This window comes from Somniosus microcephalus, chromosome 2, assembly GCF_052327205.1.
Source record: "Somniosus microcephalus isolate GS21.2 chromosome 2, FLI_Smic_1.0, whole genome shotgun sequence".
In the NCBI taxonomy this organism is placed as follows: domain Eukaryota; kingdom Metazoa; phylum Chordata; class Chondrichthyes; order Squaliformes; family Somniosidae; genus Somniosus; species Somniosus microcephalus.
Genome location: NC_140988.1, coordinates 284,235,833 through 284,262,426, shown reverse-complemented (window position 1 = coordinate 284,262,426; position 26,594 = coordinate 284,235,833). Strand labels below are relative to the sequence as shown.

General features: G+C 44.4%; 1 protein-coding gene across 13 annotated transcripts in view; it reads left to right on the top strand.

The window, feature by feature from the left end:
* The window catches only part of unc13bb (unc-13 homolog Bb (C. elegans)), an 807,248-nt gene that overhangs the window by 561,834 nt on the left and 218,820 nt on the right, over nucleotides 1-26,594 (top strand). For all 13 annotated transcript variants that reach the window (XR_015074481.1, XM_085972924.1, XM_085972914.1 and 10 more), the window contains 5 exons: nucleotides 2,938-3,012; nucleotides 4,137-4,356; nucleotides 7,108-7,335; nucleotides 14,145-14,286; nucleotides 19,691-19,860. Coding sequence is in view for 12 of the 13 variants with exons in the window: in XM_085972924.1 (XP_085829050.1) it covers nucleotides 2,938-3,012; nucleotides 4,137-4,356; nucleotides 7,108-7,335; nucleotides 14,145-14,286; nucleotides 19,691-19,860 (835 nt within the window). In the remaining variant the exon portion in view is untranslated. The remainder of the gene's footprint in view (nucleotides 1-2,937; nucleotides 3,013-4,136; nucleotides 4,357-7,107; nucleotides 7,336-14,144; nucleotides 14,287-19,690; nucleotides 19,861-26,594) is intronic.

Here is a 26,594-nt window from a genome sequence, read left to right as displayed (position 1 = left end):
TCCTGAAGTTGCGGTCAGTCATTCACTGCTCCGCCACAGGTTGTGCTGTGGAACTCCCCAGAGCCGGCAGTCAATTGAAATCACATGTAAGGATGAAAACTTCCCCTGTTATGTTAGAATATTGCTGTTAACCCCTCCCCCCCACCAAAAAAAGTTAAGCCTTGTTGAAAAAGGTGTATCTGGGTTTTTAACAGCGTATTGACTGCTGAACAACCATTCGGACCCTGGAAAACTAATTTTATATTTGTGGAATGTCAAATGTTCCCATTAATATGATTAAGAATTACATGGTTTTTAAAATAATATTTTTAAAAAGTTGTTTATGTATGTCCCAATCTTTATTTCGCTCTCTGTAAAATGTATAAAAAGTAAATTAGAATCTGTGCATTTTACTTCCCGATTTGCTGTCTGTGAGAATTCTTCAATGTTATTGGCTGCTTAGCCAGCTTGATGACATCACTGTTGCTGGACACTGGAGATTTGGCACAAGATTCAAACAAAGGTTGGGAGAGCTGAAATCGACATCACAGAGACCGCTAGATATTTGTGGGCAGCTTTCTTCAAGGTCAGCGGCGAGCGCCATCGCTTTGCCGCTGACTGCAAATTCTGGGCCAGTGTGTTTTACATAATAATTAATAATAATTCTGTTGATTCTGTATTTTATAAAATCTTTGAAAGATAAATAATTGCAATGTTGTCAGTCGCAGGAAGAAACAGTTTTTCCATATTTTGATTTCAGAAGAATAAAAGTCGATTATTTGGCTTTTTAAGTTTGTTGTAAAGGTGATTTTTTTTTAAATATAGAGGAATGATCCTAATTCATTAAGAAATATTCACCTAAATTAGGAACATTAGTTAATAGAGCGTTAAATCGGGCAGGTTGTAAATCAAGCATCTAATCCGTTCTCAGAGCCAGTTAGGTTAAAAACGGGGCTATAGTTTCTGAAATTCTAGTAGTGAAGTAATAATATGACATGACTGCTGTTAGCATCAGAAGAGTTGAACTCTGTAATAACATATTGTAATTTTTTTGTATGCAAACATTCCTTTTGTCCAGGCTATGGTAAGTGGTACTATAATCTCCCCAATAAAAGAACAAAGGAGCCTTATGCTTGTTGACCCTCAACCCACCACTTCCTTGTTTCATCATACTTTATAACATTTCCATGATCGCTTCTACTCCTGCACAATGAATATTTTAAATTATTTTAAGACATCTGAACCTTATATACAAAGCTGATTTCTGTAAAGGATTCATGGGGTAGAATTTTATTGCTGGTGATAAATCATAGTGTCAGTACGTGTCACATTAATGCTAGTTACAAAGCAATATTTTCATCCCATCCCTCATTAGCAGTGCTACAGGTTTACCACAGGGGCCTTGAATGTGCTCCATATTTGCGCCCAGAGACACGTGTAACCTGGGCACAAACCAATTACATGGTTTAAAGGATTGTGGAATTTTGAGCATAAGTGAGTTACACGTGTAACTACAATACGCCAAGAACTCCTCGATCTTTTACGGCCGTCTATCGATCTTTTCCATCTGAATGCATCTCCGCCTATAAAACTGGCCAAATTTCAGAGCATCATTTACGAGTTTCCTGCAGTTGTGCTTGCTCAGAGGCTCTCTTAATATTCCAAACAGATTTTCAGGCGCAGCAGGAAACTGTCATTTTTCTAGCGTTGTGTTGCTATTTTTTTTAGCATTTTTAAAAGATTTCCTCAATGAGACCTACATTGTATTTTCTGTTTCTTTTAATACATTTTTCTGGCATAAGTATAAGTCACCTTAAAAATTGAAAAGCTTCCCCAATTGCAGATTCTTCAACATGTGTGGCTAATGTGCATGATTGATAGTTAAATGAGTTAAAACTTTAATTTTTATACTTAAAGAAGGAATACATGGTGTGAATTTGGCCCTTTCCTTGGGCCCTGCTGATTTACACCTATTTTTACATGTTACATTTGGGTGTATTCTAATTAGATTGGCAGAGAATTATGGCGTATCTTGAGATCGGGTGAATGGTCGTGGGAATGGGTGCATTTTCAGGTCTAACTTCCAGGATGCACCCAGGAAATTCAAGGCCTTGGAGTTTTATAATTTTTACAAGTTGTAGCCAAGTAGCACCAAAAATATCTTGAAGTGGCACACAACCGTGCTAATATGGACCTTATTCCTGATGGGGTTTGAGTTCCAAAACACCTTGGTACCGAATTCCTAATATTGTTGGTAATATTTTTTGTGAAGTGCCTTTTTTCCTGATGATGTTCTCCTGGAGGTGTTGACGTGCATAAAGGTAGAGTTTCACAGGTATCCTTCAATATACTGGCCATACTTAATGTGTGAGCCTGGACAGCACGTGTTGTCAGGCTATGCAACAGGGAGGGTGGGAATCTCAACTGAGCCCAATACTGTCCTCCTATGACTTTGTTATGAGCAGTTTCTAGCAGCGGCCACTGGGTAGCATTCAGGAGTGAGAACCCATGCTATGATATTTTTCCCGCCACTTAACACCAAAGCCAGGTGTAGCACCTCCTTCTACACGCTAGCTGGGATCCACAAACAGCACAGATTGTTTGGCTTACAGCACTGACGGGGAATTTGCCAGCTGATCCATTGGGAGAGCTATTGTTCTTAATTGCACCAGTAATAATACTAATATTTTCTCAGTCACTTGTGTATTCAAAGAGTATCCTTTACAACAATCCTGTATCTATAAGGTTCAGTCTTTTAACAGAACAGGTCAAACACTTGTGTTTGGATTTTTTTTGCTTAAACAAATTCACAATTTTCAGTTTAGATGTATGTGGTTATTGATTTATATTATGCAAATCCACCTTTAATTTAGTGAATTCCTTCTGCATGTTTTTTACTAAGTTAAAGAACTGCATTGATCTTAAATTTATAATATTACACTTGGCTTCACATTACAGTCACTTGTGCAGTCAAGGAAAGCTGGCATTACCTCTGCAATGGTTACTCGCACCTCCCTGAAAGACGAAGAGCTGGTAAGAGCAGTGTATATGAAAAAGACCCACTCTGTTAGTATTTTCCATTTCTAGTTTCACTTCATTATCTGTTTGCGAACATAGTGGGGGGTATTTTTATCCCCCAAAAGCAGGTGGGTTTGGTATGGGTGGGAGATTAAAAAGTTAAAAATTTGAAATAGGAACCCAACCCGCCTCAAACCCGCCGAATTCCGGTTTTAACAGCGGCAGGATGAGGGACAAGTGACCAATCCCCTCGCATGAGGTGGGTCAGGCTTTGAAACCTTTTAAGGAGGCTATGTGCCTCCATTTTAACAGTGTTGCAAATTTTAACCACGGTCGGCTGGGTTTCCCAAGCCTCGGGAAACCCGACAGGCAAAAGGAGGCGAGAAGGGCAGGATCCATGAGGTAAGTACCTTTACAGCCCTGCTTGTGGGTCAGGAGAAGCAGGAGTGTTTCCTCCAGACCCAACAAACTTACCTGTAAAAAACCCTGCACTGAACATACTTCTGAGATAATATCGTGGCCAGTATTTCTGCACTGCTGCACACATTTCTTTTGCTTAAATAATGTAAAATTCTTTAGTAGATCACAATTTGTAGGTATTCTGTAATTATTGTTTTTTTTACAGTGTTTGCTCTTTTGTTCGCTGTAAAAAAAAATGTGGTGGTGCAGCAAGTCAGAAAACAAACTCATTGCCCAGTGGAATGATGAGAAGTGATCTTATCCCCTCAATTCACCACATGGCAAATTCCTGATTCAAGCTGGTTACTGGGGAATGTAATACAGTCGGGTAAAATAACTTAAATGTGAATGGGGAAACAGAAAGATACAGAATGATTTAAAAATAAAAGAGAGTATACTTTTTACAGATTTATCTAACATATACATGTATTATTACTGCCATTCAACCAAAAAGTGTTTCCTGGCACTGTTCCCTCAGAGGACAAACCCCCTCTTGTCAGTGATGCCTCTGCAGCACTTTCACTAGAGCGAGAGTGCACTTACAACATGACAGGTATACATAGGCAGTTCCCGTTGCAAATGTGGACATAAGAATTTCTAACAGAAAAAGTTGCTGGGAAGATCATGCAGATTTTTAATACATCATAAATTTTTAATAATGTTTGCATTTGTCTCTGCAGAAAAATCATGTTTATAAAAAGACCCTCCAAGCCTTAATCTACCCTATCTCATGTACCACACCCCACAATTTTGAGGTCTGGACCGCTACAACGCCTACATACTGCTATGAATGTGAGGGTTTACTGTGGGGTATTGCTCGTCAGGGAATGCGGTGCACTGAGTGTGGGGTAAAATGTCATGAAAAGTGCCAAGACTTACTAAATGCCGACTGTTTACAACGTAAGTCTGTTTCCTGTGTGTTTACTTATTTTGTAACATGTTTCCATTCCTTTTCATTCACTTCAAATGTGAACCTACTTTCGTTTGCAATCCAGCAATATCCATAATCATATCACATGCTTAGTCTGTAGATCCTCTTTTGACAGTTCTCTGATGACATCCTCTGTGACTGTGACCATCGTGCATTATCCCCCTCATCGTTCTTGACCTCCCTGCAGCCTTTGACACAGTTGGCCACGCCATGTCTCTCTTTCATTGTCCCGCTCAGTGGGACTGCCCTTGCTTGGTGCTACAACTTACCTATCTGATTGTAGCCAAAACACCTTCAGCAATGGCTTCTCTTCCCACTCACCCACCGTCCCCTCTAGAGTCCCCCAGATATCTATTTTTGGCCCTCTCCCCTTCCTCATCTACATGCTGCCCTTGGCGACATCATCCAAAGACCTGGGGTCAGCTTCTACCAGTATGCTGACGACATCCAGCTCTATCTCTCCACCCCTCTACTGCATCTGTGTTGTCAGACTGCTTGTCCAACATCTAGTCTTGGATGAGCTGCAGTTTCCTCCATTTGACCATTGGGAAGACCAAAACCATCATCTTTGGCTCCCCCCACAAATTCCATACCCTGGCCACTGATTCCATCTCCCTCCCTGGCCACTGTCTCAGACTAAACCAGACTGTTCACAACCTCGGCATCCTATTTGACACCGAACTGAGCTTCTGAGCCCATATCATCTCCATTAGAAAAATCTCCTACTTATACCTCGGCAAGATTGCCTGCCTCTGTCCCTTCCTCAGCCACCTGCTGCTGAAACCCCAATACATGCGTTTGTCACTCCAGACTAGACTATTCTAATGGAAAAACTCAGCAGGCCAGGCAGCATCTGTGGAGAGAGAAACAGAGTTAACGTTTCAGGTCGATGACCTTTTCATCAGAACTGAGAAAAAGCAGGAAATGGAACAGATTTTAAAGCAAGTTTAAGGGCTAGGAAATGGGGGAGGGGATGAAAGAACAAAAGGTAAGGTCTGTGATAGGATGGAAGGCAGGAGAAGTAAAGAGGCATTAAGAGATATTCAAGGCAAAAGGAGATGGTAATGGGACAGCTTAAGAAACAAAGGATGGCTCTAGATGAAGTGTGAATTGCGCTGGCAGAATGAAAGACAGCTGCCACGTGGGAGGGAAGAAAAAAAGGCACAAACAAAAAGTGTGGATAAAAAATATCCGAGGTTATGATCTGAAATTGTTGAACTTAATGTTGAGTCCAGAGGGCTGTAAAGTGCCTAATTGAAAGATGAGGTGCTGTTCCTCGAGCTTACGCTGAGCTTCCATGGAACAATGAAAGAGGCCGCGGACGGTGAGGTCTGAGTGGGAATGGAGTGGTGAATTAAAGTGACAGGCGACCGGAAGCTCGGGGTCCCCCTTACGGACTGAACGAAGGTGTTCTGCAAAGCGGTCACCCAATCTGTGCTTGGTCTCCCCAATATAGAGGTGACCACATCGTGAGCCTCTTCCCTCCCACGTGGCAGCTGTCTTTCATTCTGCCAGCGCAATTCACACTTCATCTAGAGCCATCCTTTGTTTCTTAAGCTGTCCCATTACCATCTCCTTTTGCCTTGAATATCTCTTAATGCCTCTTTACTTCTCCTGCCTTCCATCCTATCACAGACCTTACCTTTTGTTCTTTCATCCCCTCCCCCATTTCCCAGCCCCTAAACTTGCTTTAAAATCTGTTCCATTTCCTGCTTTTTTTCAGTTCTGACGAAAGGTCTTCGACCTGAAACGTTAACTCTGTTTCTCTCTCCACGGATGCTGCCTTGCCTGCTGAGTTTTTCCAACGTTTTCTGTTATTATTTCAGATTTCCAGCATCTGCAGTATTTTGCTATTGTAGACTATTCTAGTGCTCTCTTGGCTGACCACCTGTACTCCACATTCTGTAAACTTCAGCTCATCCAAAACTGTGCACGATGCCCCACTCGCCCATCATTCCTGTCCATGCTGACCTACACCTACATTGGCTCCTGGTCCCCCAATACCTCCAATTTAAAATTCTCCTTGTGTTTAAATCTCATTATGGCTTTGCCCCTCCATCATTTTCTCCAGCCCTACAATCTCCCCCCCACTCCCCCCGAACTGTCCATTTCTCTGACTCTGGCCTCTTCTGCACCCCTATCTCCCTACACCCACCATTGGCGGCTGTGCCTATAGTCTCCTAGTCACCTCTGCAATTGCTCTGCAACTCCCTCCCTAAACCACTTGGCCTTCATCTCCCACTCCTCCTTTAAGACCCTCCTTAAAACACACCTCTGACCAAGCTTTTGGTCACACATGCTAATATCTCATCCTTTGCCTCAGCATTTATTGCTGATTACACCTCTACAAAGCAGTTTGAGACATTTTTCTACATTAAAGGCACGTTAGATGCACGTTGCTATTGTTCTCACTTCAGTCTGCCCTTTTATGTACTGAGCAGCCAGCTAAAAGCATTCGTAGAGATGTTCTAAAAGACTAACAAAAGAAAAAGGAAAATGGTGGTAGGGAAATCTGTATACATAGGTGAAAGATTTGAGAATTGAATTATTTTTTGAATAGTTACAATCGGTACAAAAAAACAAGTCTAATGTGCTTATCCTAACTTAGCATATACAATCTAACAAGCTTTTCCAGCTTTACAATCATCACAGCATAGGAAATTTGGTAAATTTTTTCCACAACTTTCACAACAGTATTCTGCAATACTTCCTATAAACAGGTGCAGCTGAGAAAAGCTCCAAACATGGTGCAGAAGACAGAACACAAAATATTATTATGGCGATGAAAGACAGGATGAAGATCCGAGAGCGGAACAAGCCAGAAATCTTTGAGCTGATCCGGGATGTCTTCGGAGTGATAAAAGTTGCACATGCACAGCAAATGAAAACTATCAAACAAAGTGTACTTGATGGAACATCTAAGTGGTCAGCAAAGATTACTATAACCGGTACAGTGTAAAAGTTATCAATGCTTGTATTTGATGGACCAGGATCTGCAAACCTCAACTATGTTGTCTGTGATGCATTTTTCCAGTGATTTCAAATAAAGCCTAGGAACTCTAGAAGATTCTGGAGATTTAGATTTAAATCTCTAGTCTCGGCAATAATGTACTGTGTGATGGATAGAAATTTTCCCACTGTGGCGTTACTGCTACATGCCAGTAGCACTGATGAGCTATGCACTTCACTTCCCTGACCTGCTCAATAGGATCTCAAATGTAGACCATTGGCCCTGTTTCTGATGAGGCTCTAGCGGTTATTTCTCCTATTGTATAAAGGGGCAGAAAGTCCTTTTTTGCTCTTGGCCATTAAATGATGCTTAAGCAGAGCACATAGAAGAAAATCTGATGAAAATGATCGCAAGCCCCTAATAGAGCACACCTGATTTTCCATCCATTAATGGTAGAAAAAATAATTGAATCCCTACTAAAGGAGAAAATAGAAGAACATCGAGAAGCCAAAAATATAATAATGAATAGTCAGCATAGATTACAAAAGGGAAAGTCTTGCTTGACAAACCTCATTGAATTTTTTGAAGAGGTAACAGAAAGAGTAGACAAGGATAATGCAGTAGATGTAATTTATCTAGATTTTCAAAAGGCACAAAATTGGGGGGGATAGTCAATACTGAGTGTAGTGTATGTAACTGTTCTACCTTTAAGAGAACTATTGTATGTAACCGTCCACCTTTAAGAGAACTATTTTAGGTGTGGCACTACTTTATCCTGGCTGCTGTATACTGTAATACCGACGGTGACCACACCGGTATATAAGTGCTGTGGCAGAATTTATTGGGCAGATTCGCCCTGACCTTCGAATAGTAAAGTCCTGTTTCAGTTACTCTTGTAGTCTGTGTATTACTTCGCTATACAACCCACAGACTTTACAGTGGCGACGAGTTCGATCTTACCCTGCGGCAACAATACTTCTGAAGAAGTAAACGAGCGTCAAAAAGAGGCACCCGCCCTCGTCGTTTTGCTGAGAGAAAACTCGAGTCTGCAGACCAAGAAAGGAGGAAGATTCAAACACGAAGTCTTCCATCAGCAACAGGCACGGATTGTCCCTTCTGCCACGGTGGTGAGTGAGCCGATCAACACGAGAAGCAAGTCGGCCACGGTGACTGTGAGTAAAGGGAAAATAGAAACAAATAAACGGAGGATAAGGGCGGTGCACTCGACCACGGTCGAGGGGGAAAGGAGCCGGACAGAAGTCGGGCCCAGAGGCGCTGAGACTGGGGCAGCGTGGAGCAGAAGCCGCGGTACAAGCGGGCTGGGGAGCGTCGTGAGACGACTAGACCGCGACGGCGAAAAAGGCCGGGCACCTACCGAGGCCGCGAGGCGCTGCGACCGGGATCATAAGGCGCGGAGGCAATAAATAAATAAATAACTAAATAACCCGCAAAGAATCAGCCGCAGCCGGGGAGGAAAGGACCGGACTGCGGGAGGTCTGGGAGAGGCGTTTAAAGCCGCTGAGGGAGAGCCGCGCGAGCGGGAGAGACAGAGCCCGAGAGAGAGCGAGCGAGAGCCGAGCGAGCGGGAGAGACAGAGCCCGAGAGAGAGCGAGCGAGAGAGACAGAGCCCGAGAGAGAGACCGAGCGAGGTTCCGGCCAGCGGCTTGCAGCAGCTGCCGTGAAGGACCAGGAGCTGGATCTGTCCGACGCCAACTGGTTGTCCCCAGCGCCGGTTGCCCCTGCCAAAAAGAAGAAGGGGGGGGAACAAGGAACGCGATCGGCTTTTCTAGCGTGCGCTTCAGAATAAACTGAAGCCGGCGCACAGGCTACAAACCCCGTAAACCAGCGGTCGTCGCCCGAGGGCAAAGCTTACCCCTCCCACCAGAGGAAGAAGTCAGGAGCGGGAAACCGCCATTTTGCCAGTAGGGGGGAAGAAGACAAGCGCGGGAAACCGCCATTTTGCCAGTAGGCGGGGAAGAAGACAAGCGCGGGAAACCGCCATTTTTGGGAAAAAAAAGAAAAAGTTAAAGAGAAATCCTGTTGTTTCGCAGAAAGATAGTGGGAGATAGTGAAGATGCCTAAGCATGGTAACATCAACAACTTCGATGCCGAGGTAGAAGATTGGGCCACGTACGTAGAACGTATCGAGATATATTGTGAGGCCAATTAAATAGAAGATGATGATAAAGCTATAATCTTGCTAAACTCGATGGGCGCGAAGACATACGGGTTATTGAAGCATCTTCTATCACCAGCTAAACCGGCGGATCAGACTTTCGATAATATTGTTGCTGTTCTGAAGGATCACTTGAACCCCACACCGCTGATGTTGGCGGAACGATTCAAATTTTATGCGAGAACGCAACGGAAAGAGGAAAGCAACGCGGAATACTTGGTCGAACTGCGTAGATTAGCGAAATACTGCCAGTTTGGAGGAAATCTGACAGAGGCATTGCGAGACAAGTTCGTGTGCGGGTTGTCGAAGGAAGGAACGCAAAAGCGACTGCTCGAAGAGAACGACCTTACACTTGAGAGGGCTGTTCTTATTGCAGCATCACACGAAGCCGCAGCGAAAGGAACTGCGGAAATGCAGCTAAAGGCAGCGGCACTCAGTGTGGATCAAATTACTTCGGGTACAACGAAATGTTATCGTTGTGGGAAGACAACACACGATCAGAACCAATGCTGGTTTAAAAACCAGGAATGTAGAAAATGTGGCAAACTGGGTCACATAGCTAAAGTATGCCGGTCAGAGAAGAAGACCAACAACCAAAGAAAACCATCACAGGAAAAGTACAACAAAGTACACAAGGTGGCTGAGAAGAGTTCAGATGAACCGAATTCGGATTCAGACCCAAACGGCCAGGAACTGGGTAGTCTGAGAATTCACAATGTGAGTAAGGAAGCTGACCTACAAACTATCTGGGTCATGCTAAAAATAGCCGGAGTCCAAGTAAAAATGGAGTTGGACACTGGATCAGCCCTATCAGTCATAAATCGAAGGGATTACAACCGGCTATTCTCACATATACCCTTGAGAGATACCAAGTTCGTATTGCAGACATACATGGGGCATAAAGTATACCCCATGGGAAAGATAAGAGTCAAGGTGAGAGACGGGCAAAGAACACCCAGGAATGGACTTATATGTACTACCTGAGGGAGGACCACCACTTCTAGGACGGGAGTGGATCAAGAAAATAGACATGGAATGGCACTACCTAAAAGCAATAACGAGTGAGGACTTGGTGTGGACAATCAGCTCAGACTCTGAAATGGATGACGATAAGTCCAGCCCAAGTATGAAAGACAAGGCTAAAATGGACTTGCTGACTAAGGTTGGAAAAATGAAGGCGTGCATAAAGGCTTATGCTCCAGAGGAGAACAAAGTTTCAGAACAGAACTCCACTGAACAACAACAACATAGTTTGACAGAGAATTCTGAGTCTGTTCAGTTTACAGACATATACATTACTGAGGAACACCGAGCTCGAACTCAAACTTATTTCAAATTACGACAGCAATTAGAACAATTGAGTTGCCGTCTCGAACAAGAGATGAAAGCAATGAAAAAGTTCTATGACACCGAATGGGAGAATCTGGAAAGACAACAGAAGCAGCTGAGGGAGAAAAGGGAGCAGGAGCACACAAACCGTCTGCGAGAGGAGGCCAAACGAATCAAAGCTGATTCGTTTTCTGAAGGTGCGTGCTCTAATCTGGTGGAACAAGATGTGCAGCAACTGAAGGCGCTTGTTAGCAGGTTGCAGGCAGAAAAGGCTGATTTGGTCGACATGACTTCCGAGCTCCTACTGAAGTTGGGTGCAGCATCACCGGACGATTCATTTGTGGAAATTCGAATGGTGGAGGCTGCGGATGATGGCAAAGTAGAAACAGCAAAGGAGCCCCAGGGCAAGTTTATAAACAGCCCTGCAGCTAATGGGAAACGGATGATGGCAGAAGAGTTAACAGTCAGCCAACTTCTTCATATGCTGAGGGACAAGACCCTGAAATGGGAAAAACTTGAACACGAGCCTCAATCTTCAAAGAAAAGGGGTTCAGAACGCTCAAAGGTTATTGAAATAGCTGAGGTGGCAACACAGACTGAGAAGACTGCAGCAGAGCCGCTCTTGGATGCCGAAAGTACGCTGCCTCACGTCAATGCAGAACAACAGAATGCTGAAACAGCTACTTCAGTAGAGGGATTGAATGGTCCGATCAATCAATCTCCGAATGAAGTTGAAGTATTGAAATCACAAATGAGGTCATTAGTAAAAGACTTGCAGGAAGCCCAGAAAAAGCGGGATGAAGCTGAACGCATGATGAAGTCTCTTCAGGACAGATGTCGGGATTTAGAACAAAAGTCGGCTAACGTTCAGCTGGGCAAGGAGGAAATAGAAGACCCTCCCGCTGGCTTAGCTCAGGACGACACCGAATATTACCATGACCTGTTGAGCGACACCGAATATTACGAGGACCTGTTCTGCCCAGCTTGTGATGAAAACTCCCAAAGTGCAGAAACCTTGACGAATCACAAAAAGTCTAAGGAACATCGGGAGATGGTGGCGCTACTACGGGAGGAACTGTGCAGGCAGCTGACAATGGAGCCCCGAGAGTCTCCAAGAAGCAGAAAAGGAAAAGACGAAGCAGAAGATGATGATCATCTGGACCATCATCATCACTATTAGATCACGCACGGGGTCCCTGCGAACGGAGCCAAATCAGTTTGGAAGTAGAAAACTTCCCAAGGTACTCAAGTTTTACAAGCCAACAATGCTGGTTCAGAAGGACGGAAGTTCAAGCTGTTAAGTCCAGTGAAGGACTATTGGATGAGTCACTCCAGCAACGTGAACCGACTACACCACGGGGAACTGCTGCACCACTGAGGCGTTGTCAGGACCGAGTCAAGAAGCACGGAAGGCGCATCCACCGAGATTGAATCTGTGAACTGTTTCCCGCAGAGACTAAATCTATGAACTGTTTCCCGCAGAGACTGAATCTGTGAACTGTTTCCGCAGAGATTACATCTGTGAACTGTTTTAACATAAAGTTGGATATATGTTAGGAGGTTATGTTTAATGGGGAATAAGTATGTTGTAAGCTAAAAAGGGAGGATTGTAGTGTATGTAACTGTTCTACCTTTAAGAGAACTATTGTATGTAACCGTCCACCTTTAAGAGAACTATTTTAGGTGTGGCACTACTTTATCCTGGCTGCTGTATACTGTAATACCGACGGTGACCACACCGGTATATAAGTGCTGTGGCAGAATTTATTGGGCAGATTCGCCCTGACCTTCGAATAGTAAAGTCCTGTTTAAGTTACTCTTGTAGTCTGTGTATTACTTCGCTATACAACCCACAGACTACACTGAGGAGGACTGCAACAAATTACAGGAGGACATTAATAAACTTGTAGAATGGGCATATAATTGGCCAATAAATTTCAACACAGCTAAATGTGAGGTATTACATTTTGGTAGGAAGAATAGGGAGGTCACTTATTACTTGGAGATGGGGGGCGGGTCTGGGTGGGGTAGAGGAGCAAAGAGATCTTGAAGTACAAATACACAAATCGCTAAAAGTAGCAACACAGTTAACAAGGCCATTAAAAAAGCAAACCAAGCACTAGGGGTTATTTCTAGAGGGATAGAATTGAAAAGTAGTGAAGTTATGCTAAACTTGTTTTGAACCTTAGACCACACTTGGAGAACTGCGTACAATTCTGGTCGCCATATTAGAAAGGATATAGAGGCACTGGAGAGAGTGCAGAGAAGATTTACAAGGATGATACCAGAAATGCGAGGGTATACATATCAGGAAAGTATGAACAGGCTGGGTTTCCTTTCGCTTGAAAAAAGAAGGCTATGGGGTGACCTAATAGAGGTCTTTAAAATTATAAAAGGTTTTGATAGAGTAGATACAGAGAGAGTGTTTTCACTTGTGGGGAAGAGAATAACTAGAGGCCATCAATATAAGATAGTCACCAAGAAATCCAATAGGGAATTCAGAGGAAACTTCTTTACCCAGAGGGTGGTGAGAATGTGGAACTCGCTACCACAGGGAGTAGTTGAGGCAAATAGTATAGATGCATTTAAGGGGAGGCTATATAAGCATATGAGGGAGACGGGAATAGAGGGTTTTGCTGATAGAGTTAGATGAGGAAAAACGGGAGGAGGCTCGAGTGGAGCAATAACGCCGGCATGGACTGGTTGGGCCGAATGGCCTGTTTCCGTGCCATATATCCTATGTAATCCTCTAAAAATCAGATGGGCTTCATTACTTCCCATCTTATTTTTGCCTATGCACTTCCTCTATGCACCAAGCAATTATTTAATGCACAAACGCAACGGAGGAAACCTGCCACATCCTCTTGGAATTAGAGATTTATTTCCAATGCTGAAAGTAGCTCACTTACACTTCTGTCATTCGGATTAGCTTTTGGTTTTCATTGTTCAAGCCCCACTACAGACTTGAGCACATAATCAAGGCTGACACTTCAGTCCTGTACTGAGGGAGTACTGCATTGTTTGAGGTGCCAACTTTCAGGTGAGATGTGAGATGGAGGCTCCTTCTGCCTGCTCAAATGACCTACTCCCATGGACTGGAGGGAGGCTTATTTGCTTGACTTCTGTTATAGGCAAGTTGCTAGAAGAAACTATTAGAGATACTCAATATGATCACCTGGACAGAGAACATTGAGAACTCGAGTAACCTTGGTCTTGATTGCTTAATTAAAAAAATAGAAATTTAAAAAGAGCTTGCAAGTCTATTTAGACAGTCCTAAAATCTGGTTTTCAACTCTTTGCAGTGGTGTGTGCTCAGGGACTTCAAGCAAAGGATAAAACTGGTTCCAGTGACCCATATGTCACTGTTCATGTTGGCAAAACCAAGAAGAGAACAAAGACTATCTATGGAAATCTGAATCCAGTGTGGGAGGAGAAATTTTATTTGTAAGTTTTCTGCATTAGAATTTTTTAAAATCAATTTGAAGTTAAGATTGTTTTTGTTCATTATAACTTGAGTTTATATCAAATTTTTAAAACATTTATTGTACCTTAGGCTTTGTAATGTGTACTGAATACATTTGACATAATTTTGTCTTTTACATCAGTTTCCTCTACACACACCAATTCCATAGTTATCTGGGCTGCTATGAGCTTTCATGGGAGGTTTTGGCAGTCACTGCCCATATTTTAGATCAGTGATAACAATGTTGCTTTCAGGAACTTCTCTACCAGTGGGCCTATACAGATGTAGAAGGGGTAATTTTAACTTTCGGCAATAGGAACATAGAGCACATTGAACATCGGAACAGGAGTAGGCCATTGAGCCCCTCAAGCCTGTTACGCCATTGAATTAGATCATGGCTGACCTGTATCTTAACTTCATAATATCAAATTCACCACCCAATTTATACACCCATTGGAAAGGAAAATCGGGCGGGGTATATAATGGCCAGCCAATCCGATATTGCCCTTTTTACACCATTTCCGAAAGTTAAAGTTACCCCCTGGTTTGATGTCATCCTGTGAGCATATAGAAAATTGCTTGACATTACAGGGATGTGCATTTACAGCACCTTGTAAAAAAAACCTTCAGAGTATTGTTCACTTGGACATCCTTCCTGGTCTAGTTTAGTTTTTCCTGAACCTGATTTATCCCAGAGCCCACTCACGCCCTGAAGTTCTGTCAACTTCTTAATCCTGGACACGTATCTCGCCATCCTCACCTCAACCTAGTTTAGGTTTCTTTACAGAAAAAATAAAAAGTAAGAAATTAAAATTGAAGATGTTTAAAAGTAAAATTGATATAAAGGTTATATTGTATATGCCAGAGGTTCTCAGCTGGGGGGTCCGGTCCGCGGCCCCCTAGGAGTCCATGAGAAGGTTTCAAGGGGTCCGCCAAAATAGCGCTAACCCAAATTAAACCAATCATATTTTTCATTGCTTCTTCAATGATACAAATTGAAATCCAGATGTAACCGCTTGTCAATCAATTAACCAATTAGATTCTTCTTTTGCTCCCAACGTCTGAGCCCTCCTTCACGTTTAACATTAGAAACTCTTTTCATCCGTCGCCCCAATCCGCCACCCACCTGGCCAATAATCTTTGCCTAACTCTCACCTCTGGGTTAGATGTAGCCAATCTGGTCGTTCGGTTTATTTGGCACTTTGGACAGGCGATGGGAAGCCAATCGGTGCAGCGATTATAGGTGGGGTCGGGGGACGTCATTGTACTTCAGACATGGCGGGGCAGGGTGATCTGGTGCAGAGAGGGATACACCAGGACTGGGCCAACAAGGAGTACATTGAGGTTATCACAAGCAGCATCAAAATGATAGCAGATTTCCTCAATTCTTTCGGTAAGGCGCAGCAGCCAGTGAATAAATAACCAGCAGTAACAATAGAGTCACCAAAGGAGAGCTTCCTCTTTACACCCACTCACTCTGGTGGGTGCCAGTAATGCTGGGGTTTAGGGTCTGGTTCAGGTCATATCCTGTGCTAGTTTGTCTCTGACTTGACAGTAGTGAAAAAATAAAACTGTATCTAATTTCCAGTTATCGATTTAAAGGTGGCGGTGTTAATATATGATTAGAATTTCTCTTCCTAATTAATCAGAATAAGTGAAACAAAATAATAATAAATATATATGTTTAATTGTATAACTAATTTTTATACAGAAAAAATACTTGTGTTGTGTTACGGGGGTCCGTGGAATTTTTATAACACGGGAGGGGGGCCTCAGAAGCAAAACGGTTGAGAACCCCCGATATATGCTATGCCAAGCCCCTGAGGCTTTGGAAGTTGACAAATGAACACACTACTGAACCACAGTGATAACATCTACATTTTCTGTGGGTTTGAAAGTAGTTTTTGAGATCTGACTTTGTAAATTGTATCATCCACATTAGGCTTTCACTTTCTGTTCTCTCTATCTATTTCAGCACAACTATATTACCTGTCAGCTCCTATTTAGTTTGATGCTCTAAGCATGACACAAAGAAGACTGTTCATGTTTTGATAATCTTGCACTTAAAAATAGCCTGGTACAATGCATTTAATTTGCATGATTCATTCAGCCTATTTTCACTTTGTAATAACTGTCACATTGCATGGCACTGTTATATCATGCACTCTCATTTTAATGCTGTTCGTTCTTCCTGGGGAAAAAATGACACATGAAAACAACATGATTGGCTTTCTCACTAAGTTGCACAGTTGCCTTTGGACTTGCTAATAGCTTCCACTCTGATTTAAGATCAAAGTCATAAATCACTTGGATGTGCTGAGTCAAGTGCAAAGATGCCCAAGCCTAGGGGAGAGGTGTAATTCCAACCCCGCTATAGTGGGGTGTTTGCAGATTGGGGCAAATGTCTGATCCACTGGGTTTCCATCCCATTGAAGTTAAAAAGTCCCAACTCAAGGTTGGGGGAGGGAGTTTCTGAACCCCTCCCCCACCACGTCCCAGCAGCATTCCACCCAGCTCACCCTTCAGCAGTTTCCATGCCTGCTCTCAGCTGACATACCTTCCATTCTGGAGTTTAAGTGGGACCTGCATTGGAGAAGGCAAAGCGTAAACTGCCCCAGAAATAAGAACATAAGAAGTAGGAGCAGGAGTAGGCCATACGGCCCCTCGGGCCTGCTCCGCCATTCAATAGGATCATGGCTGATCCGAACCTAGACTCACGTCCACTTCCCTGCCCGCTCCCTGTAACCACTAATTCCCTTATCAGCTAGGAAACTCTCTATCTCTGTTTTAAATTTATTTAATGTTGCAGCTTCCACAGCTCTCTGAAGTAGCAAATTCCATAGATTTACTACCCTCTGAGTGAAGAAGTTTCTCCTCATCTCAGTTTTGAAAGGGCAGCCCCTTATTCTAAGATTATGCCCCCTAGTTCTAGTCTCACCCATCAGTGGAAACATCCTCCCCGCATCCACCCGATCAAGCCTCCTCACAATCTTATATGTTTCGATAAGATCGCCTCTCATTCTTCTGAATTCCAATGAGTAGAGTCCCAACCTACTCAACCCTTCCTCATAAGTCAACCCCCTCATCTCTGGAATCAACCGAGTGAACCTTCTCTGAACTGCCTCGAGAGCAAGTATATCTTTTCTTAAATATGGAAACCAAAACTGTACGCAATATTCCAGGTGTGGCCTCACCAGTACCCTGTATAACTGAAGCAAGACTTCCCTGCTTTTATACTCCATCCCCCTTGCAATAAAAGCCAAGATTCCATTGGCCTTCCTGATCACCTGCTGTACCTGCATACTAACCTTCTGTGTTTCATGCACCAGGACCCCCAGATCCCTTTGTACTGTAGCACTTTGCAGTTTCTCTCCATTTAGATAATAACTTGCTCTTTGATTTTTTCTGCCAAAGTGCATAACCTCACACTTTCCAACATTATATTCCATCTGCCAAATTTCTGCCACTCACTTAGCCTGTCTGTCCTTTTGCAAGTTTTTTATGTCCTCCTCACTCACTGCTTTCCCTCCCATCTTTGTATCGTCGGCAAACTTGGATATGTTGCACTTGGTTCCCTCCTCCAAATCGTTAATATGGATTGTAAAGATTGATTGCTATTGGAAGAGGGACCAGGGAGCACTCCAGGGGGCAAAAATGACCTTGGTTTTCTTTGGCCTAACGGGTAGCCTCACAGCATACACAATTTAATTTTTAAAGGTATTTTAATTTAATTTCTCTGCTTTTTTGTTTATTTTTCACATCACATTTTCACAGCCAATAGAGAAGCTACTACCAATACTGTTTTCTAACTACCTGCTTGGAGGTGCACAAACACGATGGTGGATTATTTTCTTCTCCTTTAGTTATCTGTCGTCTTCTTCTTAGGCAGTCCCTCGGAACCAAGGATGACTTGCTTCCACATTAAAAATGAGTTCTCAGGTGACTGATGAGTCCAATGCGGGACCTACAGTCTCTGTCACAGGTGGGGCAGACGGTGGTTGAAGGGGCAGGTGGGTGGGTTGCTTGGGTTGACATGTGCTCCTTGCGCTGCTTGCGCTTGCTCCCGGTGAAGAGACTCGAGGTGTTTGGCACCTTCCTGGATGCTTCTCCTCCACTTTGTCTTGGGCCAGGGATTCCCAGGTGTCAGTGGGGGTGTTGCACTTTTTCAAGGAGGCTTTGAGGGTGTCCTTGAAGCGTTTCCTCTGCCTACCTGGGGCGCTCTTCCCGTCCCGTATCTGTGCTTTGGCATTAGCAGCTGTTATAACGCTAAAGCCTCGATAGTGTTGCAAATCCTGGCGTACTTGCATGATTGTGCCTCCTGGATGTGCCTCCAAAGTCTCTCAATGCATCCATAATACAGGAGACTTTGGTTTATCCGGAGGTTATATGTCCGGAATACTCGATCTAACGGCAAAAATCAGGAGCCGTTTTCTATAAGTTTTTTTAGTTCTCGTTGCGTTTTTTTCCCCAGTCAGGCACTGCAAGGTCTGTAGCTATAGCAACAGCTTCAGCTAGAGACGCTTGCAGCTGCAGCCGACTGTTTTGAAGCTGTTGGGTTTGTTGATTCACACGGAGCTTTTCAGTTCCGTATCTCTCAACATTAACGCTGGTATGTCCGGCACTTTTGATGGTACGGCACCAGCTCGGTCCCGTCAGTGCCGGATATCAGAAAGTTTCCTGTATAGCACAAATTAGAATCATAGAATGATAGAGCACAGAAAGCGACCATTCGGCCCATCGTGCCTGTATGAAAGAGCTATCCAATTAGCCCCACTCCCCCATTCTTTCCCTATAGCCCTGCAAATTTTTCCTTTTCAAGCATATATCCAATCCCCTTTTAATCAAGTCAATTTTAATACAGCTAGCTAATTTGCCCTTAAACATGTTTTAAAGCCTCACATTAAAAAAAAAATCTCATCAAATGTTCTGACAATTTTCAGTCTAACATAGGGGACATTTTAAGCTTTGATCACTTTTTGCTCGCCAGTTTTCCCCCTTCACCTATTCTCTTGAAAGCACCTTCGATACCTCCCCCAGATGGTCATGGACAGTGAGAGTGACGGCATTGCAACTAAGCCTGATTCTGTCCTTACCTGACATTCACATGCATTTCCAGCAGGGGAAGTTGGTTAGCAATTGGGTTTGGGAGCCCTGGTTGACTTTCTCCTCCCTTATCCAAGAAGTTGTGGTCAATTATAGCAGCAACCCAGTTAATTTCAGCTCACTCAGCTCTGACTGGGTATTGAACCTGGGACTACCGTTGGCTATGCAACTTATCTGTTCACTGAATAAACTCACTGAGCCACTGAGGAGCCAGAAAGAATATTTTTTTTGCCTCACTGCAAATCAGTTACAAATGTAAATCTGTTTTCTTCTTTTTCACAGTGAATGCCACAATTCCTCTGATCGAATCAAAATGAGAGTGTGGGATGAGGATGATGACATTAAATCACGTGTTAAGCAGAGGCTAAAACGGGAATCTGATGATTTCTTGGGACAAACTATCATTGAGGTTCGGACACTAAGTGGTGAAATGGATGTCTGGTATAATCTGGGTGAGTGAAAGAAGAGTTTTGGCTAATTTGAGAAATGGGATCAATTTTCACACGCCAACTCCAAAAATTTCAACCATCCTATCAAAATGCTAAATATTTGAAGTTGGCATGGGAACTTTAATACCGCCTCTCAGTAGTTTGATGTCACATAGAAATATTTGCAACAATGTGGACAGGCTGACAAGGTGGTGCAGCGCCATGAAGTGCCAATTAGAATGCTGTAGGAATGGACGAAACGGAGGTTATACCCATGCCACTGAACTGCTATAGAGGGGTATTAAATGGAGACTCAATGCTCCTCAGGGGCAAGCGTAAGCCAGGGAAATCATTAGGCCACTGTCACATGTCTGTTAGAGAAGAGGAGGCCAGGGATCAGGTTACCTGCCTGCCCTTGTTGGCATAGGTGGCGCATGGCCTAGTGAGAAAAGGGAAGTATCCAATGTGTTAGGAGATTGGGCACATGACTGGCAAATGATGTATAACTTGGATAAGTGCAGTGTTAAGCATGTGGGCAGGGTAAATGCTCAACATTCATACACCTTTCAGGAAAAAGCATTATAGAAAGTGGAGAAAGAAAGAGATTTGAAAGAAAGACTTGCATTTATATAGCACCTTTCACGACCACCAGACGTCCCAAAGCGCTTTACAGCCAATGAAGTGTAGTCACTGTTGTAGTGTAGGAAACACGGCAGCCAATTTGAGCACAGCAAGCTTCCACAAACAGCAATGTGATAATGACCAGATAATTTGATTTTAGTGATGTTGATTGAGCAATAAATATTGGCCAAGACATTTGGGCATTCTAGTGCATACATCTCTAAAGGTACATGAGCAATGCTGTGAAGCGATAGCTGGAGCAAATAGGGTGTTGGGGTGCATTCATAGGACAATTGAGTATAAGACGAGGCATATTATTTTGTCCTTGTACAAGACCTTGGTCAGGCCTCACTTGGAATACTTTTTCCAGTTTTGGTCTCCTCATAGTTTCGATCGCCTATATGGGTCAGAGAGGAATTTCCCAGATTTTTTTCCCCAAATCGGTCTGGGTTTTTATCTTTTTTCGCCTCTCTCACAAGATCACATGGTTTCAAGTGGGGGAGGGAGTGTATATATTGTGATACACAAGGGCCTAAAAATTCAATGCTTTAATACCGCCTGTTGAGGCCGGTTTTGTAGAAAAAGTGGTGGCTTCATCGCTTCCGGCGCAGAACATGGCGGCCGTTGACCGTGCTGGCCTCTCAAATTTAAATAAGCAGATTGTGACATCAGTCGGCGTGCAATGCCTGATTTCACACTACGACTGCTAATTTGGACGTTCTCGCTCTCCATTACGCCGTGTCCTAACCACGCACAGAAAAACAGGTGTGAAGCAGTCCTGTAGAGACGCAGTCAGCGCTTCTTAAAGGGACAGACACAACACATTTTTCAAGTAAGTTTAGATTTCAGCTTTTGGACTGGTTACTTTTATATTTTATTGAAGTAGTGGCTTGGTGCAATAAATTAAAAAGTTTCTAAAATGTGCAAGGAGTGCTGCTGGACGCTGCAATGCTTCGGATGGAAAAGGAAGGTCTCTGAGAAAACAGAAAATGCTGGAAATACTCAGCAGGTCAGGCAGCATCCATTGAGAGAGAAACAGAGTTAACGTTTCAGGTCGAGATGCTGCCTGCCCTGCTGAGTATTTCCAGCATTTTCTGCTTTTATTTCAGACTTCCAGCATCCGCTTGCAGAGGGAAGAGGAAGACACAAAAGAGAAGGAAGGATGCCACCCAGACAGCCCCTCTCTGGCTGGGATATCCGGGTTGGAATCATCCGACTGCGATACCAGTGACTACAACTCCAATTCTCCTTTCAACATTTGTCCCACACCTTGGCCGTGATTTCAATAAAGGAGGCGGGTAGACAGCGATTTCAATAAAGGAGGCGGGTTGACAGCGGTCCGCTGCTCGGCAGCCTTTGAACCCGCTCCTGGATGCCGCCGCCCCGTAGTTGAGATTTTTGCTTGATTGGCCTCGTTACGGCCGACGTGCGGGTCCCTCAAGGCAATTGTTTGCAGAGTGTCAGGTTCTCGCCTCTGATGACGTGTTGTTTCAGGAACGATTTAAAGGGGCCATGTCCCCTTTGCAGAAGCATTAGTTTTTTTGTGTTAAAAGTGCTGGCTTCTGCAGGAATGGCAACCCCAAAAACTAAGGCTGCTCCCAGGTTCAATGAGGGCTCCCTCCATGCTCTTGTGGAGGGAGTTAGAGGACGTCAGGAGGTCCTCTTCCCTGGAAACTGAAGGAGGAGGCCTCCTCAGCAAACCAAGGCAGCTTGGCTGCAAGTTGCTGAGGTGGTGAGTTCGAGGTCTGTGTGCAGATGCACATGGGTTCAGTGTTGAAAAAGGTTTAATGATCTGTTGAGATCACCTAAAGTGTGGCCTCTGTGTTCTTGGAAATGGAAGTTCAAGAGTGAGGGCTCAGGAAGAATTCCACGTAGAATATTGGTGGTGACACTGAGCGCAAACCACCATTTATTGGGCAGATGATGTCTGGGGTTTTGAGAATGTCGGACATGTGCCAGCCACCTGTGGTTGAAGCGTACGCAAATCTGCCATGGATGAGTGCATCCCTTGCCTGACGGCCATCAATGTGGTCGCCTGCTGTTGGATTGGCCACATCTGGCCCCGCAAGGCATCGCTCCTCATCCTTATCCTTGTCCTCATCCTCGTCCTCTTTATCTTCTTCCGAGGAGGCTGTGTGCTGAGCCACTTGTTCGTCCGGCAGCACTAAGCCACGCTGCTGTGCGATGTTGTGCAGGGCACAGCAGACCATGCCGATTCTGGACACCCTGGCTAGTGCATATTGCAAGGCTCCACAAGATCTGTCTTGGCATCAGAAGTGCATTTTGAGCAAGCTGATGGTTTGCTCGATGATGCTGCTGGTGGATATGTGACTCGCATTGTACCACTCCTCAGCATCGTTTGATGGCCTCCTCATTGATGTCATAAGCCACTTTTCCAGGGGATAGCCCTTGTCGCCAAGTAGCCATCCGGAAAGTTGGGTTGACGGATTGAAGAGTTGAGGCACAGTAGACTGGCGCAGGATGAAGGAGTCATGGCAACTGCCAGGGTACTTCGCGCAAACATGCATGATGATCTTCCTGTGGTTACACACCAGCTGGACGTTCAGGGAGTGGAATCCCTTGCGGTTGACAAACACAACTGGGTTGTGATAGGGGGCCCTAATGGCTACATGTGTGCAGTCTATGACTCCCTGCACCATTGGCAAGCCTGCCATATTGCCGCACGCGTGGTCACACTTGGGCCATCCGTGGAGAAGTGGATGTAATTGTTGGCCTTTGCAAAGAGGGCATCGGTGACCTGTGTGATGCAGGTGTGTGCGGCCGACTGGGAGATGCCGCTGATGTCTGCAGCTGATCCCCGGAAGGAGCCCGAAGCAAAGAAGTTGAGTGCGGCGGTGACTTTGACAGCCATTGGTACGGAGTGTCCACATGCTCCTCGGGGCTCCTGGTGCTGGTGCTGCTGTTGTGATGCTGCTGCGGCTGCTCTTCCTCCAAATCTGACGACCAGGATGAGATGATGTAAATGGTTCCCATCCCATTGCTATAAATTTCAGTTGAGGCAAAAAGCTTGCAAGCGCACACTCAAAGTGGTCTGAAATTATTCCAATCAGGTAACACTGCAGATGGGTGTCAGCTTGAACAGTCACAAGGTCAGTAGATTTGCAAAATCTTATCCCAAACCTCCAACAGCAAAGTTGTTGCATTTGAATGTCAGCCATGTTACAGGAGCGCTTTTAAAAGTGCTGCACCAATGACTACAGATCATGTCCTCGAGAAACTCGTCTCCTTGCAGCTGGTGTGTTCCTGACAAGACGGGAAACAGGAGCCAGAAGCACAAAAATGGGAAAGCACCATCAAAATAGGATTAGCAAGGCAGTTAACAGGTTCTTAACTACCTGTCGCACCGGTTCCCGTCGGGTTAGTTTGGGAGCGCTGACCTGACACTCACGAAAATCGCGTGGGGGCGGGATGGAGGTGGGTTGGGTGTCTGAAGCCTTTTTTCCGATTTTCGCTGCTGACCTGCCTCCAAACCCGCCTCCTCAGGGTTATTAAAATTGAGCCCCTTACCTTCCATCTGTTACTGATGATCATCTTGGCCACAGTGCTGAAATAAATGCCACCACAAAGCAAACTTTCCAATTCAACTTTATCCATATATGCATCCGATATGGCATCAAGAAATCAACTAATCACCCTTGTGACTGTCTTGTGTGTGCCTTTGCCTGTCCTAGCGATGTCACGCAGTGCTACCCCAGTGGCTGCAGCATGGCTGCTGGAAGACTGCTGACTGTCAGTGGGGGACACTGTAGGTGGCCGTATATGACGACCTCGAGGAGCTGGTGGCTGGAAGTGTGAAATCAAGTGACGGTGCTTCTTCTTCTCCTTCATCTTTTTTTTTGTTTCCCCCCTTCTCTTTCCCTCTCTCCTTGGTCAACCACTGGCTGGGCAGGCTACATTTCTTGGGTGTGTGAAATGAGGAAGGCACAAAGGTAGAGTTGTGGTGAGGGGAGGGCGGGAAAGCAAGAGGTGCATGCTTACAATCATGCGCACCTTGTAAATCAGAAGAGATTGTGAGATGTAAGAAGGAGGATAACATATGAGGATACCAGCATCTTGTCTCCTTTCAGCCCTGTTGCTGGCCAAGGGCTCAGCCATGCCCCTGCCAAAAATGGCCAAAATCGTCTCCTCCAAGGGGGTGAGGTGAAGCCTGGAATGTAAGGTGTACCTCGTATTTGGTACAGATTGTTGGTAGGTGAGTGATGGGGGAGGGGGGTGTTGTGCAATGAGCAGTGTGCGAGGCTAGTGGTGCAGTTGGTAGGAGACGGCTTTTGAAGATGCATTCACTGACCTTGACCACTGGTCTGAGGTCATGAAACTTCTTTGGGCAGTGGAGCCAGGTCGTGGGGGCGACACTGTGATGGCCTCGGTGATCTGGTCCCATATCGTTTTTTCTGGAGGGCCTCCTAGCCCTTGTGGGTAGAGGACATCTCTTGCAGTGTTGACCCCCTGCACAAAGCTGGAGTGCTGCGTGCGAGACCATGGGTGCCCCTTCTCTGGCTTGTTGAGCCATTTGTGTTAGTGCTGAAGCACTTTCACCATCTTTTACCATGCAGAAGGCAGTTCCGCTTTAGTAGCTGAACATGTTGAACAGGATTGGCATCCTGACCAGTCCTAGATACCAGTTGTGATACTCCTGTACAGCTACCGACTGGAGCTCATGTTCTTTCAAAGTAACTCTCTTTAAAAAGTTACTGAAGTTACTGTGGGGTTTACCTAAAGAGAAAAGAAAAATCCCTTCATTATCTGTTAAAATTAGAATGAGTACTGCCTGCAAAATTCAGGATTGCGAGGATACCTTGCTGCCTCCTACATGTGAAGCTGAGTAAGGTGTCAGCTGTGACTCAGTGGTAGTATTGTTGACTGTGAGTCACTCTGGTTGCTGTGCTTCCCCTACATTACACCAGTAACCACACTTCAAATGTAGTTAATTGACTGTGTAGCACTTTGGGACCTTCTGAGGTCGTGAAAGGCCCTATATAAATGCAAGTTCTTTCTTACCTTATTCTAATAGCTAAGCTAATTGAAAACATTTAACTTGTGTTGAAATCTGTAGTGCTCCATGAATTCCCTTGTTTGGTTGCAAACTTCACTGTTATAGTACTTGCTCACAATAATTTCAAATACAATCCATGTGAGATACTCATTTTTTGATTTAGTGTGTAGTTCTTCCACATACAAGAGAAAATTAACAAAGATTCTCATTCTAGTCACAAAAACAGTCTGCAAATAGTGTAATTGGTGACCATCAGAAGAGATGTTCTTCCTCCAGGAGCAAAAGCAAAAATACCCAGGAAAGTCACCCATGCTGCTATCCCAGCTGTTTCAGTCGGATTAAGAATACCTTAATTGCTAGAAGTGTGCGATGTCATGGTGCGCATTGGAGCCGACTTGGCTGATGTTTCATTCCTCAAGCAGGAAAAATTGTGCCGGTCGTTAGTTATAACATGCAACCAGGTTATATGGACCATATACACAGGGATCCTGCAAAACATGCAGCACCACCTCCTGTACAGAAACATATGTATGACATGTAATACAACATGTAACGTATCCAAACATTATAGAATGTCAGTCTGCAAATTCACTATCCCCCTCATTTTTGTGTCCTGTTTAATTCAGCGCATTCCTAATAAATTATCCATCTATTTTATCTCATTTTTTATGCAAACATAATTTAAATTGTAACATAGTGGGCTGGATTTTAACTCAGGTGCGGGATGGTGTCGTGTTATCCACCCGAATCTAAATGGATGTGGGACATTGATGCAATTTTAACTTAATTGTCCAATTGATTTCCAACGTGTGGGAACCCTTGGCAAATGGGTTTTTCCTGACTGAAAGTCGCCTCCGATGACGTCATCATTGCTGCTGCATTTAAGGTCTACAGCAAGCCTTGCTTCTTCTGCAGACTGCCAATCTTTTTGCCTGTGGAGTGTGAGAGACCTGCAGGAAAAGCTGGAGACCCAGATCAGCTCCTCGTTTTGACGAGGTGGCCCTGCAGGCATTAGTAGATGGGGCTACAGCCAACAGGGAGGTGCTCTTCCCTTCTACAGGGAGGAAGAGGCCTCCCAAGCAGACCAAGGCAGTGTGGATGCAGGTGGCTGAGGAGGTCAAGT